The sequence below is a fragment of the Sebastes fasciatus genome, chromosome 20 (assembly GCF_043250625.1).
Source record: "Sebastes fasciatus isolate fSebFas1 chromosome 20, fSebFas1.pri, whole genome shotgun sequence".
In the NCBI taxonomy this organism is placed as follows: Eukaryota; Metazoa; Chordata; class Actinopteri; order Perciformes; family Sebastidae; genus Sebastes; species Sebastes fasciatus.
In genome coordinates, this window is record NC_133814.1 from 24,938,721 (window position 1) to 24,956,828 (window position 18,108).

Here is an 18,108-nt window from a genome sequence, read left to right on the forward strand (position 1 = left end):
AGTCCGTACCGGAACAGCATCGTGTTGTTTTAGCTACCTTGTGAGGAGAGTGAGAGGGAAGTACATCTGGTGCAGCTTCATCCTCCTCCTCCTCCTCCTCCTCCCAACGACCAACAACCGAGATAATCCAGCTAATATCAGCTGGATCAGATAAAGGAGCAGCAGTCGGACTGTTCTCCGTCAGCAGGCCGGTTCGGTTCGGTCACATTTAACCAGAATCCTCCAGAACCTCCGGCTGCTGTTAGCGGAAGAAAAGCTGAATAACAAGATGAAGATGAACGCGACCGAGCTGAATCCCGCGCTGGCTGAGTACGACTTCGAGCAAAGGTTCGACGAAAAACGAGCCCTGGAATGGATGCAGGAGAACTGGTATGTATACAGGAGAATATTACCTTACAGAAATGATAATAATATGATTAAATAATGCCGGTTTGGTCCTCCTCCTCCTCCTGTACAGTCTGGTGGGAGGAGGACTCAGACCTCATGTCCTGTCAGAGGCTGCAAGCCATGCAGACCCACTGACTTATATTATATATTATATATAATATGTATATCATATATAATATGTATATATAATATGTATATTATATATAATATATAATATACATATTATGTATAATATGTATATTATATATATAATATATATATACATATTTATATATATATAATATAATATATCATATATATGATATATAATATTATATATATATATTATATATACACATTATTTATATATATATATGATATATCATATATATATCATATATATATATATATAATGTGTATATATATATATATATATATTATATATAAATATACTATATACATATGTATATATATATCCCTCCTTTACTGTATTATTTAGTACATTAATGTGTCGCATTTGAGGCTAAAACAGACAATAATGAGCTAAAGTTAGCTTAAGAAACTGCATTTTACCCGCTTTAATTCAAACGTCCTTGAGGATGCAAGCCATGACTTCATCCCTGCTCCCATAGGTCACACCTGCAGGTCAGACCTGGTCACACCTGCAGGTCAGAGCAGGTCACACCTGGTCAGTTCTGGACCTGGTCACACCTGGTCAGACCTGCTCTGCATTTTATTTCATTAACAGCTGTTTGTATACTTGAAAAATATGTCTACTTTATATGCACCAAAAATATATTGTCACTGAAACATACACACAGTAAAACTGTTGATTGCTTGCAGAAACACTTTCATTATCATTTAACATATGTTGTACAGAGGGAGTGATCCGTCACCCAGCAACAGGGAAACCTAGTAAGACCACATTTTTTTAGCCTAACTTTCATGAGGTTGTGCACAACTGAAACTAAATACAGCTGTGTTTCTGTGACGGTAAGCTGTCAAATGAAGCCCCATAAAGCTCAGCACATATCCCCATTCCCTCCACTACACACCGGCCTGGAGCTCCACACTGTGCACACAGCATGGAAGGTGTACACACCTTTTAGCTAGTAGTAACTGAATAATAATAACAGCAGGGAAGCTTTGTGTAATGCTTGAACCTGCTTAAGAAACTGGTGAATCCCATTTTACCTGCTTTAATTCAAACGTCCTTGAGGATGCAAGACATGACTTCATCCGTGCTCCCATAGGTCACACCGGGTCTGCATTAAAACTTCATTTTATTTCATTAACAGCTATTTGCATGCATGAAAGAAAAGATATTGTTCTGTCTACTTTATATGCACCAAAAATATGTTGTCTCTGAAACATACACACACAAGGCAAGGCAGCTTTATTTGTAGAGCACATTTCAGCAACAATTCAAAGTGCTTTACATAAACATTCAAGAACATTGCGACAAAGTGCAAAAGAACATTAGGACATAATTAAAACCGTTATAAAAACATAAAAACATTAAAGATTAGAAAATAAAAATAAAAGCTAGGATAGAAGCTAAAATAGAATATAACACACAAGTGCAGAAGCTCTAGTGCAGTATATAAGATCATTATCTGGTTTAATAAAAGGGCAGCAGCAGCAAACAGGAATGTTTTAAGCTTTGATTTAGAAGAACTCAGAGTTGGAGTTGGTCCTGCAGGTTTCTGGGAGCTTGTTCCACACATGTGGTGCATAAAAACTGAACACTGCTTCTGCATGTTTAGTTGTGACTCTGGGGACACTAAGCAGACCTGATCCAGATGACCTGAGAGGCCCGGATGGTTCAGAACACAGCAGAAGATCAGGCCCTGAACCATTTAGTGCTTTGTAAACCAGCAGGAGTGTTTTGAAATCAATTCTCTGAGAGACAGTGTAGATCGTTAGTGTAGAGACCTCAGAACTGGACTGCTATGATCCACTTTCTTGGTCTTAGTGAGGACTCTAGCAGCAGCAGTGGTCTGAATCAGCTGCAGCTGTCTGATCGACTTTTTAGGAAGACCATTAAAGACGCCGTTACACTAGTCAAGTCGGCTGAAGATAAATGCATGGACTAGTTTTTCCAAATCCTGCTGAGGATTGGTACACAGTAAAACTGTTGACTGCTTGCAGAAACACTTGCATTGTCCTATAACATATGTTGTGCAGGGGGAGTGATCCCTCACCCAGCAACAGGGAAACCTAGTAAGACCACATTTTTTAGCCTAACTTCTATGAGGTTGTGCACGACTGAATACATCTGTGTTTCTGTGACAGTAAGCTGTCACATGAAGCCCCATAACATGCAGCACACACAACCCCAATCCCTCCACTACACACCGGCCTGGAGCTCCACACTGTGCACACAGCATGGAAGGTGTACACACCTTTTAGCTAGTAGTATGTGAATCATAATAACAGCTGGGAAGCTTTGTGTAATGCTTGAACCTGCTTCAGCGTTCCTCCTGCTGGGTCGCCATGTAACTTTGCTGTGAAGGCACACAGTTATACTTCCACACAGCAGCTTCATGGATCAATTAAAGCTCTTTCTGCAGGATGTAGTAAATCATTGTTAACCCTCTGAGATCCTGAGGATTTCACGATACTTGGGTGCCGATTCGATATGTATTGCAATTCGATATTACGATTTATTGCGATTTTTGTTAACACTAGACCATGGGAAAAAATTGAGGGACTTTTACTTTGGAAAATATCTAAATTAATACAGTAAAAATGTTTGATTTTCAGCATGTATGTAGTCAGAGATGTCCTGAAGTTGCAGCCCTAGTTTACCCGACTTGGGCATCCTTGAGGGCTTTGGTATCATGCAGGTTTTTCTGCATCCAACATGGATGGACTGATAACGGCTATCGGAAGCCCCTGTAGCATTAACTGGGTCAAGCAGCATCTACTCGGCGTAATATGTATTGTGCCCATCTGGATTAGTCATCTGGTCTATTCCCAAACCACCTCAGACTCACGCACAGCCTCACAGATGTAATGCATGCACAGAGTCTGGATTAAAAAAACACAAATACCAGGTATGGCTGTTCTTTTTCCTGCAGCAGCGTCACGGTGCACACATAATCTACTTCTCCACCATTTAGCATTCTGAGCTCGGGAGTTGACCTTTTCTGCCCGGTCGTCATTTTCTCCCGCAGACCGTTAATTGAAATAATATCGCTGGTTGTTGATAAGCCAGGCGGAGCAGCGCCCGGTTAAAATTGCCTCATCACTCAGAGCTGGCAGTCTAAATGGTCAGTGTGTCAACAACTAATCTCTGTTAATCCTCCGCTGTGATTATAAATGAGGATAGGATGAAGGATGGGTTTATAAAACTGACATTTTTTAATTCATAGTTTAAAATAACATTATGTACATACCGTCATGTGTTTACTTGACTCATGGCCCGGACAGTCAGATCATGTCATATTTGTTTTTATTTGCAGTTGTCTGGTCCGTTCACCCTAATTGTGTAATGCTCTTACGTAACAGCACTACGTCTGTATAATCATCTAGTAGTTCAGGGTCTGACTGAGTTGATTTAGGGTTTAGCATCGATGTTTGTCAGAGGAAGTCTTCTTCCTCTTTTTGTAAACTGATAAGAGTTCAAAGTACATTTAGAGGAGGTTATTTCAGATAATTCAGTTCAATACGGATTGTAAAATACACCTATCTCCCGATTCAATACTGTCACGATACTTGGGTGCCGATTCGATATGTATTGCGATTTGATATTACGATTTATTGAGATCTTTGTAAGCTTTTTTAACACTAGACCATGGGAAAACGTTCAATCATACACTTCTAGGGACTTTTACTTTGGAAAATTTCTAAATAGTGTTTTCCACTTTGGATTTAAAATATGAGGTTGCAGGTCGTATCCACGTGGACCCTCCGCCGTTTTCTGCTCTGTTGTATCTGAAAATACTATCTTTTTGGCTACTTTTTTATGTTAAAGTTACTGTGAGGAACTTTTAACTGGTTATGAAACAGTCTCAATTTAATACTGATGCCTCTATATGACCTACATAAGTAAACAAGACCATCAGAGAGAAGATTGGCTATTTCTACATAGTTATTCGTAATGCTTGACATCGGTACCACCGGGTCGGATTCCGCGCAAATCTAGACAAAATCATGCAGAAACTCCTTCAGCTCAGACTCCAACGGGGCCTCCGGCAGACCCAGATCCAGATCCGGCTTCGCTGCTGCCTTCGACGGGAGGTGGAGAGCTCCACGTCCAGCTGCAGTGGTTCCTCCTCCAGCCAGGAGTAGAGCTTTGCCTCGCTGCTCTGCTGGGAGCCAACACCGACACCACGCTGCTGGAGGGAAGGGAGGCAAGAGAGAACCAGAACCAGGACTGATCGGTGCAGACTGTCTGTTTAGATTCAACCTTATGATGATTTTGAAGGATCTAGTTTGTGGTGCTCTTATTGCATGCAGGTGTTTAATGAGGCTGGGCGAAACAACAGAAACACCTCTCGATTCCCCAGTTAATAGAGTCTTCTCAGTAAAGCTGATTAAAGCTGATTAATGTATTAATACGGTGTGTTTTCTCGTCCACAGGAGCATTGGGTTCATGTTCTGTGGCCTGTATGCTGCGTTCGTGTTCGGCGGTCAGCACTTCATGAGGGAACGGCCGAAGCTGAACCTGCGACGCCCGTTAGTGCTGTGGTCACTCAGCCTGGCCATCTTCAGGTGAGTCACAGTCAGGACTGAAATGAGAGTAAATTTAATGCTTGATTGATTAAGTGGAATAAGTAATTTATCAAGAAAAAGTCCTCTCAAATGTGAGGATTTGAGAGGACCGTTTTTATATAATTTATCTTGAGTCTTTTTGGGGTTTTGAATTGCTGAATTGTCTCTGGATGAATGTTGTTAATTGGACATTTTATAAGCTAAATGATTCATTTAAAAAATCATAGACAGATTGATCAATAATGGAAATGATTTGCAGTCTGCAGTGTGTTACGGAAGTGTAAAGGTCTAACAGAAGAAGATAGTGTAACAATCTGAAGGCCAGAATATCATTTTATTTCTCTAAAGATAAGATAGATTTATTTATCTTGAGGGAAATTGTTGTGCAAGCAGTTGGAGTACAAAGTAGGAGAGAGTCCAAATATATATGTATATATTTGGACTCTCTCCTACTTTGTACTCCAACTGCTTGCACAACAATTTCCCTCAAGATAAATAAATCTATCTTATCTTTAGAGAAATAAAATGATATTCTGGCCTTCAGATTGTTACACTATCTTCTTCTGTTAGACCTTTACACTTCCGTAACACACTGCAGACTGCAAATCATTTCCATTATTGATCAATCTGTCTATGATTTTTTAAACAAACTACACCAAACTGTTGCCTCAAAGTTGGACGCACGCTGTTGTCTAAAATATCTTTGTGTACTGTAGCATTAAGATTTCCCTTCAGTGGATGTAAGGATTGTGTGGAACAATCCAGATAACAACAGCCCTTACAGTATACTAAACTGCAGCATGTGGACAGGAGTGTCCACATGCTGCAGTTGTTATTGTCTTCTGCTCTAAGCAGGTTATTCAAGTTCTAGTGATGGACAAAAGCTGAAGCTGTAACAGTTAATTACTCTCATTTTACAGTGTGTTATCTCAATATTAATATTTGGTGTTTACTATATTTTCCCCAGCGATCCATGCTCTTGTACTCCTGCTGTCGGTTGTTTTCTCCTCTGATTCACTGTTCACAAAAGATGACTAATTTGAGTGTGAATTCTCCGACTTTCTGGGTAAACAGGATGATTAGATCATCACTATTTTTACCTGCACGAGGCCACCAGAGCTGGAAGAGTGCAGGGAAACATGTTGACGACTGAAAATGTGGAAACCAGTTCGATAACACATCTGTCACCAACACATTCCTCGCTGGATTTAAAGCTGTTGTACTCAAAGGAAAGGCCAGAAGCTGATCTTCAACACCTCACAAGATAACACCGCTATCCTTTGTCAACACTCAGTGTGTGTTATATGAATGTTACAGAGTAGAACAACGGCATTGAGCTGAGTTTACGTAGTGAATTAGATGGCCACGATGTATTTTCTCTCATTAGATGAGAGAACCTAGATTATAGTAATACCCTGGAGAGTTATGTAATTTATGTGATGTTTATCTTGAAATCAAATCACCATATGAAAAGTCATATTTAAAGCATCTGCTACTACCATATGTAACTGAAAGTGTTACGATGCTAAAACCAAACATGGTGCGATCGCGGCCAGGGACGTTTGCAGAGGTTGTGACTCACTTGGCAGGTGGCAGCAGGCGGGCTGTCGTCCTGATCACAGAGCTCCATCACCGCTGGATCTGTGGTGTGTTGAGCCCTCCATCTAATCTTAATCTGGACGCAACCTGCCCTCTCAACCCCTCAGCTGTTTGCATACAGGACATGACAACATGACTTTGGAATTTCTAGCTGTTGGAAGGATGGTGATATTCTATGATTTTCTTATCGTCAATGAATCCCATGTAAGGATGTCAATAATTAACCGTCATTAAGCATTTTAACTGATTAACGCTATCGGTTAAGACGGTTAAAAGAAATGTTAATAATTAATTCAAAAGCTGAGCGGCGGCTCAGAGGAGCGGCTCGTCACTTTAAGGAGAAAAGCTGGTCCACCTTAACAGCCCACCTTAAGAGGCAGAGGTGGAGTTGCAGGATACAGGAAGTCGGCTCCGGTCTCCGGCTCGCTTGAGCGGAGCGGAGGAGTTGTAGTTTCGTAGCATTTATACACCGACAAATAAACTACACACACTGCTACACCTACGATCATAGCTAGAACGCCACTAACAACCTCACACTCACCGCCAACACACACACACGGTCTGTTGGAAACTCGCTAGAGCTACGCAGACTGCGTGTGCGGCGGCGAGCACGAAGCCTCCGGCAATGCTAGAGCTGCTAACGTAGCACAAACACACACACTGTTTGACACTTTCTAAAGTTACGCCGGGCAGACACACAGCTGATAAATATAATAAATACAAATATATTATAAATAACGACTATTCGAAAAATCGAAAATCATAACTCATCCCTAATACCAATACCAGTGAACTTCCACGATTCTTGATACCAATTCAATACCGCGGTAAACAACAAATCCCATGTACTTCAACATCCACTCCTTTATTACTGTTTGCATACTGTTTTTTGTTAGGAAGTTAAACCATGTATGTATAAAGAGAACTGGATACAGCGTTGGAGGCGGGGCCCCTCACTGTGTCACTGGTTGACATGTTCCTTCATTATCATGAACACACACACTGTAGTTCATTCTGACTCAATCCCAAAACACCGTCCTGCTGCCACAAATACTCACTAAACTACAGCGACCAGCTGTTTAATATTTACGTCTTCTGTTGAAACCAGTTGGCTTTAGAGCCACAGGCAGGGTAAGGAAGTCAGAACGTATTTACAGACGGACTAACACATTGTTGGTTTGTGTCTTTTCATGGGACTTGTTGACAATAACTAAATACCAAACGAGATTGTACAGTTATAGCAGTATATACAGTTTATCACTGCTTGTTTTTTGTGTTTTAATATTGCTGGGCAGCTGAATTCCTTCCTGCAGTCTGTGGATCAATGTATGATTATACTGTACTACGATGGCAGGGCTCTTAGAGGGTTTTATTGACATTACATGGATGAGTAATGAGGAGTCTTTACGGCTGCAGCGGAGCTGAACAGTGGACATGAGGATTAAACTCTCTGGTTCACTGATGTTTTTATGAGAAACAATACCCTGGGTTGTAAACACGGTGACTTAGGAAGTGTCTTGACCTTTGAAATCGGATGTTTTGTATTCAACACTTTCACACATCAGGACTCCAGACTGAGACCATCCCAGTTATTCAAGGGTGATAAAAGGACTGTATTGAATAACACAAACTGTTTGCAGATGCCAATACGAATGATACTGTAGTGTGCTTCATCTTAGCCTCTATTATGTGTATAATATGTAGTATGAATGGCTGTTAATTAGCATGTACGACTGGCTCTGATCTCCCTGTTTGATTGATTTAAATGCAGAAAAGTGTATACAAAGTGTGTACAGAGGAACAAGAGCTTACACATAACCTTTAGTGCAATGCTGTACACATATTCACACTGATATGAAGACTGATCTCACATTTTTAAGGGTCATTCATCTGAAAATCTGCTGGTATTTGAACTGTTTACTGATGTCTTTGTTTCTGTGTTTGTTGTGGGTTCACTCTGCAGCATAATAGGAGCTCTGAGGACTGGACTGTACATGATGCACGTCCTCACAAACAGCGGCTTCAGACAGTCGGTGTGTGACATCAGTTTCTACAGCGCCCCCGTCAGCAAGTTCTGGGCCTACGCCTTCGTTCTTAGCAAAGCCCCCGAGCTGGGTAAGACTTCCTCTAACCTCTCTCTCTCTGATTATGTCCTTCTCCTGCTTGTTTTAGTCAAGTCAAGTCAGTTTACTCATATAGCACGAAGGGCTCTCAATCGATTCAAATATTTAATCGCAAATGAATCGCACATCTTTTATCTGTTCAAAATGAACCTTAAAGGGAGATGTGTCAAGTATTTAATACTCTTATCAACATGGGAGTGGGATATCACGTTCACAGGAATGGGTCAGACGTACGAAGGCAAGAACACAGCAGCAGTCACGTGTTCAGACAAACATCCATCACAGTTTACGGACTGACTTCCAGCTTCAGCTTTGACCGACTGTATTTACTGTAGTTTTTGCAAACACAGTTTTCCTGTGCAACAAGGACCAACATTTCTTCTGCACTCACATTCAGTTTTATCTCCAGAAGAAGAGCTTTAGATACTGTTGGCTTGTTTACAACCAGATCTGAGTGCTTTCTTGCCCATTCACACTTTGTTGTTGTGATCTTGCTGTGTTTGCATAAACCTGAATGATCCTTTATCTCTGCTTTATAAGGCTTATATGCACAGATAACCTATATACAGGTCTTAAACAGTATATATTCTGTAGTAAACTAACGGCCCGACCAATAGGAGGATGAAGACTCTTCCTGTCTGCAGCTGAGGAAACACTGCCTGTATCATTTATCCGCTAATGGGATTTTCTCGCCACCTCAGCATCTTCCTCCATTTCCCAGCACTCAGGTCTGCGAGCACCAAGAGGCGAGATTAGTGAGCAGCTCTTAAGATGATTGTTTGCTTGATAAATTTACTGGAAAGTTTAAGTGCTCCGAGGAGGAGAGGAATGGTCACTCAAGGTTAAAGTCCTTCAACATCACATCATGCTGCTCCCTCTGCGGCAGGAAATCTAATCTTTGTGTCAGTAAATAATTTTTCAGGGCAAAAGTTCAGAGTCCCGTGAGCAAAGAAAAACATCTATAAAACAAACAATTTGTCCCTGCTGCCATAAAATATCTTGATCTGTAAGGACAGGCAGTATTTGAAGCCAGCTTGCTACGTCAGCACTTTATATCTATTTATTTAACCTCTATTCAGTCCTCACCATCGAGGACCTGGTGCTCCTTTTAATGTAGCTTCTATTTTGTATTTATGTAAATCTGTTTTAATGTGTCCTGTCTGGATGTGATATATTGTGTTTTAATGCACCCTTTTTAATAGCAGATTTTGCGCAAAACAAATGTCTGCCTTTGGTATGCAAAAAGTAGACAATAAAGTATATCCTATTTCAAATTTGGGATAAGTAATTAAAGTGACATGCCTTGTGACAACTTGTACAAGTAAAAGTAATCATCTCAAACTCCCAATTAGCACTTAAGTAATATATATAGGCTAAATATTGTTGAAAAGTAAAAGTTTTTCAGACCTCTAAGTTACATATAACTACTGTTTCAACACCTTTTAAATGTCTCCATGTCAACATGTAATTAGGATCTGTTTGACATTATAATATAGTAATTTAAAATCTGTTAAACCAACTAAGACATTAAAAAAACAGTAATTTTCTAACCTAATCTAGCCCCGTTTTAATCAGTAACATCTCAGTATCTGTGTGTAATGCTGCTTTTGAGTATTATTAATATTTGATATAATATTTGAGCATATTGTTTTATGTTAAATGCAGTACCTGTGAGGGTTTCTGGACAATATCTGTAATTGATTTGTGTTGTTAATTGATTTCCAATAATAAATATATACATACATTTACATAAAGCAGCATATTTGCCCACTCCCATGTTGATAAGAGTATTAAATACTTCACAAATCTCCCTTTAAGGTACATTTTGAACAGATAAAAAATGTGTGATTAATCACGATTAAATATTTGAATGGATTGCCTTGTGACCTTGTGATGATTTCCTCTCCTCTCCCAGGTGACACGGTGTTCATCGTCCTCCGGAAGCAGCGCCTCATCTTCCTGCACTGGTACCACCACATCACCGTGCTGCTCTACTCCTGGTACTCCTACAAGGACCAGGTGGCGGGCGGCGGCTGGTTCATGACCATGAACTACGTGGTCCACTCTCTCATGTACACGTACTACGCGGCGCGGGCGGCCGGCCTGCGGGTTCCCCGTCCCTGCGCCATGATCATCACGGCCTCCCAGATCCTGCAGATGGTGATGGGCCTGGCCGTCCTGGGCCTGGTGTACCGCTGGATGCACGAGGTGCGCTGCCCGTCCCAGATGGACAACATCGCGTGGGGCTCTCTCATGTACCTCAGCTACTTGGTCCTCTTTGCCTCGTTCTTCTACAACACCTACCTCAGAGGCTCCTCTGGCGACAAAGGGTCCAAGGCAGAGTAGTGCTGTCGAAGTGTGCCATAAGTAGAAACGACCGACCGTGAGATGCCGTGAATGTGTGAGTCACAACCAGGTCCTCCTCTTTTTAACGACATTCTCACTTGACTTTTTATAGGCATCCGTAGCTCGACGCAGTTATACATCCGTGGATTTAGAGCGGTAGGAAGGAGGAGGCCTGCTCAGACTCAGACAGGAGCACAGTATGGAGATGGAGGAATACCACTAACATAGTTCTCACCTCGTTTATATTATTGCCTCTGTGACTTAGACTCTTGGCCAGTATCAAAAAAAAAACAGCCACATGTTTGTCAGAGGTGGTTAACAGATGTTTGTATGTTGTAATGACAAAATGATCATCCTTGATGTACACGGAAAAGCTCTGAAGTAGAAAAAGAAGTATGGATTTTAGATTTTAAAGGAACTGTTCAACATATTTAGCACTTATTTGCTTTCTCTCTGAGAGTAGGGATGTCACGGTGAGGAACTTTGGTGACGCCTAATATCTGTAGAGCACTTACTCTGATCTTTAACGTTGAGGCGACAGGTTTCCAGCTCGCACACCGTGCTGTGAACGCTCCGTCCTCCTCACGCCGACTGCCTCATTAACGTTATGATTCTCTTATTAGCGCTGGGTTCAAATCCGAAGTATTGACGAATAGGCACTTTTAAATGATGAATGAATGCCTTTTATTGTCATTGCACAGCTGTACAACGAAACTCTGGAGAAACTCCTCTCAGTGGTGCAAAAAAAGAATAAAAGAAAGATAAAAAGATAAAATAGATCGACCCAACAACTCAGCATGTATAATACATAAACTGGTAGCAGCATAGATAAACAATATTGCACAATTCCAGCAGGATATATTATTGCACTTAGCCGTGATAGTGCATATTACTAGTGAGAGTTCAGTTCTCTTGTGTTTTTGGCTTTGACTCCAAATCCTGAGACTCCGTCCGTACGGAGCAGACACTTTCACTTTCAGTTTGTAGCGTCCGTCCTCCGACTACGTGTTGATATCACTGCTTTAAGTATTGAGCTGGAGTCAGGATGTATTCAGCTTAGCTTAGCATAAAGTGTGGAAGCAGAGGGAAACACCTCACAAGTTTTATTCTAAAGTGAAAAAAACACCAACAACACCCTCTAAAAGATCTTAAATATTTGACCTGTAAATAAAATAATTTACTCAAACTGATTATTAAAATAGTTGGCGAATAATTTAATAGTTGACAACTTATCGATTAATTATTGTCGCTCTAGTTGTGAAGGTTGCTTTTGAAATGTAATAAGTAGGGCTGTCAAAGTTAACGTAATAATAACGCATTTTAATGCCACTAATTTCTTTAACACAATCGGTCCCTTGACCTCTGACCTCCAGATATGTGAATGTAAATGGGTTCTCTGGGTACCCACGAGTCTCCCCTTTACAGACATGCCCACTTTATGATCATCACAGACAATATCTGTCATTGATTTGTGTTAATTGATTTCCAGTAATAAATATATACATACATTTGCATAAAGCAGCATATTTGTCCACTCCCATGTTGATAAGAGTATTAAATACTTGACAAATCTCCCTTTAAGGTACATTTTCAACAGATACAAATTTAATATTTGAATCGATTGACAGCCCTAGTAATAACTAATGTAACTTATTACTTTTCTAACTAATGTTTTAATCTGGGCAATAAAGCTGAAAAGTCCTAAAAACATTAAGTTAAAGCAGGCAGTATAAAGGTCCACACACCAAACCGTCATCAGAGAACCAGCGGAGATGAAGGCCGACATAAAAGCTTTTTATTCAGATGTAATCACAAACATTTTGATTAGTAACTGCAATCTAGTTAACACTGTTCTTAGCAGTGCAGGTTGCCAGATCCAGTCGATGCAGAGATGTTGATGTCTGTGCAGAGACAGTGGTACCAAACGCGGCAACAACAAGACGTCAGGATGTCAATAGTTCTGGCACAGAGCTTAAGAAGTTCTTGCAGGAGCCACGCTAGCTGTTTCCCTCCGCTTCCAGTCTTTATGCTAAGCTAAGCTAACCAGACTCCAGAGCTTGTATTTAACTCTCACACAGGAAGCAGAAAATGTTGAACTATTCCTTTAAAATAGTGTCTGTTTTAGCCCTAGCACAAGTGTGACCTCCAGAATAGTGAGTTTAGGATTACCAAAAGGGAATGAAGACTTCACAATGCACTAAATGAAAGATTTAAACATGTAGCTCTGAAGCTCGTCTGAAGGTCTTAAGCTTGTGTGTTTGGCGACGGTAAGCTGCTAACACACACACACTCGTTGTTTTAAAAAAGAGGAACGCTGGTGATCAGTAGAACACGTCTGCTTTCTCACAACACAAGCACTTTGTCAGATGATAAGATCTGAACACATTCCTCAGCTGACAGCCGTCCCAGAGCAGATGACTTCCAGGAAGTATGTTGTGTAATGTGTTGTTTAATGCTAAAGTCCTCCTGTCCCCTCTGTCCCCTCTGTCCACATTCTGCCTTCTTCATCTCACCTGAGAACTTATACCGTACAAAGCCCCGTCTGCATGATGAGGAGAGTTTTAGTTGGTGGTGACGGCCACATAAACCAGCAGCCAAATGTAGAAAACAGGATGTCAGCGTGGATCTGCTCTTCAAATCTCAGTTGTTGTGAAACCCAGAGCACTCAAGCCTGACTTCCACTCCCTCTACAAATATAGACACACCCTAAATCACCTGTCTGCATCTACTGTGCTAGTACTACAAGCACTTCTGTTTGCTTTACAAGACAGTGGAAAGAAAAGAGGCTTAGTAGTTTCACTGTTTGTGTTCTCCGACCTCCTTACGCAGGATTATTTATCTAATTTATCTGTAAACCGTCCCCTGCAGTCACGTCTCAGTCATCATCAAACATCAGAGAGTAGTCTGTGATTTAGTTTATAGCACTTTAAAGGAATACTTCACCCCCAAAATGACCGTTTGTATATCAATTACTCACCCTGTGTTACCTTGAGTTCCTGAAGAAACCTTTTTCTCTCATGCCTCCACGGTGAATGGAGAATCAAAAAACGGAGAAAGGTCTTGATGAATTTAAATAAATGGGGGCCGCGTTTAACAACATCCATCCATCCATCCGTCCTTTTTCTTCCGCTTATCCGGAAAACCTCCAAAGGGAGGCGTCCAGGAGGCGTCCTGATCAGATGTTGAACCACCTCAGCCACCTCCTTTTGACGTGAAGGAGCAGCGTCTCTACTCCGAGCTCCGTCCGGATGTCTGAGCTCCTCACCCTATCATCTCTAAGGCTGAGCCCAGCCACCCTACGGAGGAAGCTCATTTCGGCCGCTTGTATCCGCGATCTCATTCTTTCGGTCACTACCCAAAGTTCATGACCGTAGGTGAAGGATGGAACGTAGATGGACTGGTAAATCTTCACCACAACGGTCCGGTACGGCGCCCGCGTAACTGCAGACGCCACACCGAACTGCCTGTTCATCTCCCGCTCCATTTTACCCTCACTGGTGAACAAGACCCCGAGATACTTGAACTCCCTCGCTTGGGGCAAAGACTCACTCCCCACCCGGAGGGCGCAATCCACTGAGAACCATCATGGCCTCAGACTTAGACATACTGACTCTCATCCCGACCGCTTCACACTCAGCTGCTGCTGTTTAACAACAGCAAAACTAGATCAAAACATCCGTTTACAAACTCTCACACAACTCATGCAGTATAATCAAAGTCTCATTTATCCAGTCGTATGCTCACTACTTCACAAACACATGCGTCTCCGCTAAAACCTCACTATTTAAAACACTTGCACGAATGAGTAGCGTGAGACTGTTTATGCGGAAGTGTTTAAATAGTGAGGTTTTAGTGAAGATGCATGTGTTTACTGAGCATATGACCGGGTGAATGAGACTTTGATTACACTGCACGAGTTGTGGGAGAGTTTGTAAACACAAGTTCTGATATAGTTGTTAAACCTGGATCCCATTTACTACAATTCATCAAGACTTTACTCCATTTTTAAATCTCCGTTCACCGTGGAGGCGTGAGAGAAAAACTAAGTTTTCTTCAAGAATTCAAGGTAACACACGGAGGGTGAATAAGTGATATAAAAATGATAATTTTGGTATTCCTTTAATTGAAACAGACTTTAAGATAATAGGGATAATATAAAAAAGAACATGAAGACACACAAAGTTAAAGAGTAACTTTGCAACGGTAGTTTTCACCTTTTTCTAGAGATAAATCTGTTGATCAACACAAAGAAACCTGTGAAAATCTGACGTTGACTTTGTCTCCACGTCCCCAAAGCTACAAGGCAAAGTCTGCTGAGATTGCATAACCTGAGAGGAAACTGTAAGCAGTTCAACCAGAAAGTAGACCAGATTTTTGAGGCCCCAAAGAGGTGAAAGTATCCAGTGTTTCACTGGGAATAAAATTAGAGAACTTGATTTTATGAAACAGGAAATCTTTGCGTCTCATCCCTTTAATCCTCGTGTAAACCCTCATATCGATCTCCGTTTGGAAACCACTGATTTTAAGATTAACGCCTGAGGTGTGAACGGTCTTTACGCAACCACAACATCACACATCTGCCCCTTTAATGTAATCATGCTCACCCTTTGCTACGTGTACATAGTGTTTGTCCCGTTCTTCCCTTGTGTGCTGCCATCCAGATTATTTGAATCCCCCCGACCCGACATCCTGTAGATCCCCCGGAGGTGCAGCGCGTGATTTACTCAACTATAATTAGATTTAAATTATACTTTAAAAATGTGGGCTGTAAAAAAAAAAAAAATAATAGCGTGGCTGCTGTGATCATTTGTGCTGCTAAGAGGACCAAACAAGCTGATGTGTCCATTGTAAATAATAAGAATCTATTTATTTTCATAATATATAACACTCTCCGGCGGATCTGAAGTGCACCTGGTAGAGTGTTTCTGTTAGGATGTGCAGTTTGTTCCTCTTTCCATCCGAATGTCATGTTTCTTCATTCATCATGACACCGTTTCTGCCTCTTAAATGTGAAGAGATGAAGGCTCTTCAAACCGTTAATACTTGTTTTAATTAGAGTAATTTCATGCCGTCCTTTTTCTTGTGTTTTATGTCCTTGTAGGTAAAAACCAGTCTGTGTGTCGTAGCAGCTTACAAATGTACATCGAGGAGGGATTTTGACTTGAACATATGAAGTTGTTCTGCCGTCATGTTTAACCACTATTACTGTCTGTCTGTTGTGGAGGAGCTGACGTCTACATGCAGCTAGAGCGTTTAAAAAGGGACATGAAGACTGGCTGATTCGGTCTCTACTGTACACAAACATTAAGAGAAAAGTCCATATTTCACCTGTTATTGAGCAGCGCGTTGGATCTTCAAAGGTGTTTCCATGATTTTAGGATTAATCGATTAGTTGTCTGGTCTATAAAATGACAGAAAATGGTGAAAAAAGCCAAAAGATGACGTCCTCAAATGTCTTGTTTTGTCAACAACTCAAAGATATTCAGTTTACGGTCATAGAGGAGTAAAGAAATCAGAAAATATTCACATTTAATCAGAGAATTTAGACTTTTATTTTCTTAAAAAATGACTCAAACCAATTATCAAAACAGTTGACAACTGATCGATTAATCGTTGCAGCTCAACGTTTAAAATCTGCAAATATTTTATTATTCCGGGGCAGAAAGTTGAACCTTTGACGATGCAACCATGTCTCCATGTCCTTGTAGGTAAAAACCAGTATGTGTGTCATAGCAGCTTACAAATGTACATCGAAGAGGGATTTTGACTTGAACATATGAAGTTGTTCTGCCGTCATGTTTAACCACTATTACTGTCTGTCTGTTGAGGAGGAGCTGACGTCTACATGCTGCTAGAGCGGCTTTAAAAAGGGATATGAGGTCAATATTTTACCTGTTATTCAGCAGCGTGTTTGCTCTTTAAAGGTGTTTCCATGATTGTAGGGCTGCAAATGACGAGTATTTTCATTGTTGATTAATCTCTTAATTATTTTCTCGATTTAATCGATTAGTTGTTTGAGCTATAAAATGGTGAAAAATGTCCATCAGTGTTTCCCAAAGCTCAAGATGACGTCCTCTATTCCGTGAAAAATGACTCTAATCGATTATCAAAATAGCAATTAATTGATTAATCGTTGCAGCTCTACATGATTTCACAGATGTTTGCTTGGAGAAATTAAATGTTTGCCAACGTTAAATCTGCAGAATTAACCTGCAAATATTTAATTATTCCGGGCAGAGAGTTGAATAACAGCTTTGACGATGCAGCTGGATAACAGGATAATAAAGTTTGGACTTCTCCACTATGTGAATTATCTTTACACCAACATGTTGCCGGTGTAGCCTGAAGTGTTTCAGCACTTCTCACTACTACTAAACCTGTAGTTTTTACTGTAAAGCAGCATGTAAAGAAGACCGTCTGAAGTGTTTTGTAACGTCAGTAATGATTCCTGCTCAGAACCTTTTTTTAAAACTTGAAATAATTTTGGGTAATTATTCGTGTGCCAAACGATGCTTCTGTTATTGTTTCTCTGTCATGGATCAACGTGAGCGTGTCGGTCTGTACTTTACAGGTTACGGTTTGTCTAAAACTGTCGACTGCAACCGAAGGAGAATAAAAAAACAGTTCAAGGGCTTTTGATGTTGAAATGTTGTTACAATAAATAAATGACAATAATGGTTTTAAAAAGGTCTCAGTTCATTGTTTCAGACGGGGCAATTCAAGTCGTAAAAGCAAGATAAATAATTAGCATTTGCTTTTATAATCTAAACTATCTGCACCTCTCTTTTCTTCTGTCATAGAAGATGTTCGAAGAAAAGTTACTGATTTACAATTAATCTCACAATAACACTCCAAAAATTATCATTTAAGAGTAAAATGTTAATGAAAACTATGTTTGAACTACGGCTGTCAATCGATTAAAATAGTTAATCGCATATTTTTTTATCTGTTCAAA

The 18,108-nt window shown here is 40.6% G+C and overlaps 1 protein-coding gene across 1 annotated transcript; it reads left to right on the forward strand.

The window, feature by feature from the left end:
• Positions 1 to 42: 42 nt before the first annotated feature.
• On the forward strand, positions 43 to 17,840 carry LOC141757974 (very long chain fatty acid elongase 6-like). Its single transcript, XM_074618963.1, has 4 exons — positions 43 to 369; positions 4,954 to 5,085; positions 8,648 to 8,799; positions 10,723 to 17,840. Exons 1-4 carry the CDS (start codon positions 269 to 271, stop codon positions 11,151 to 11,153), a joined length of 816 nt encoding a protein of 271 aa, XP_074475064.1. The 5' UTR covers positions 43 to 268; the 3' UTR covers positions 11,154 to 17,840.
• The last annotated feature ends 268 nt before the right edge of the window (positions 17,841 to 18,108 follow it).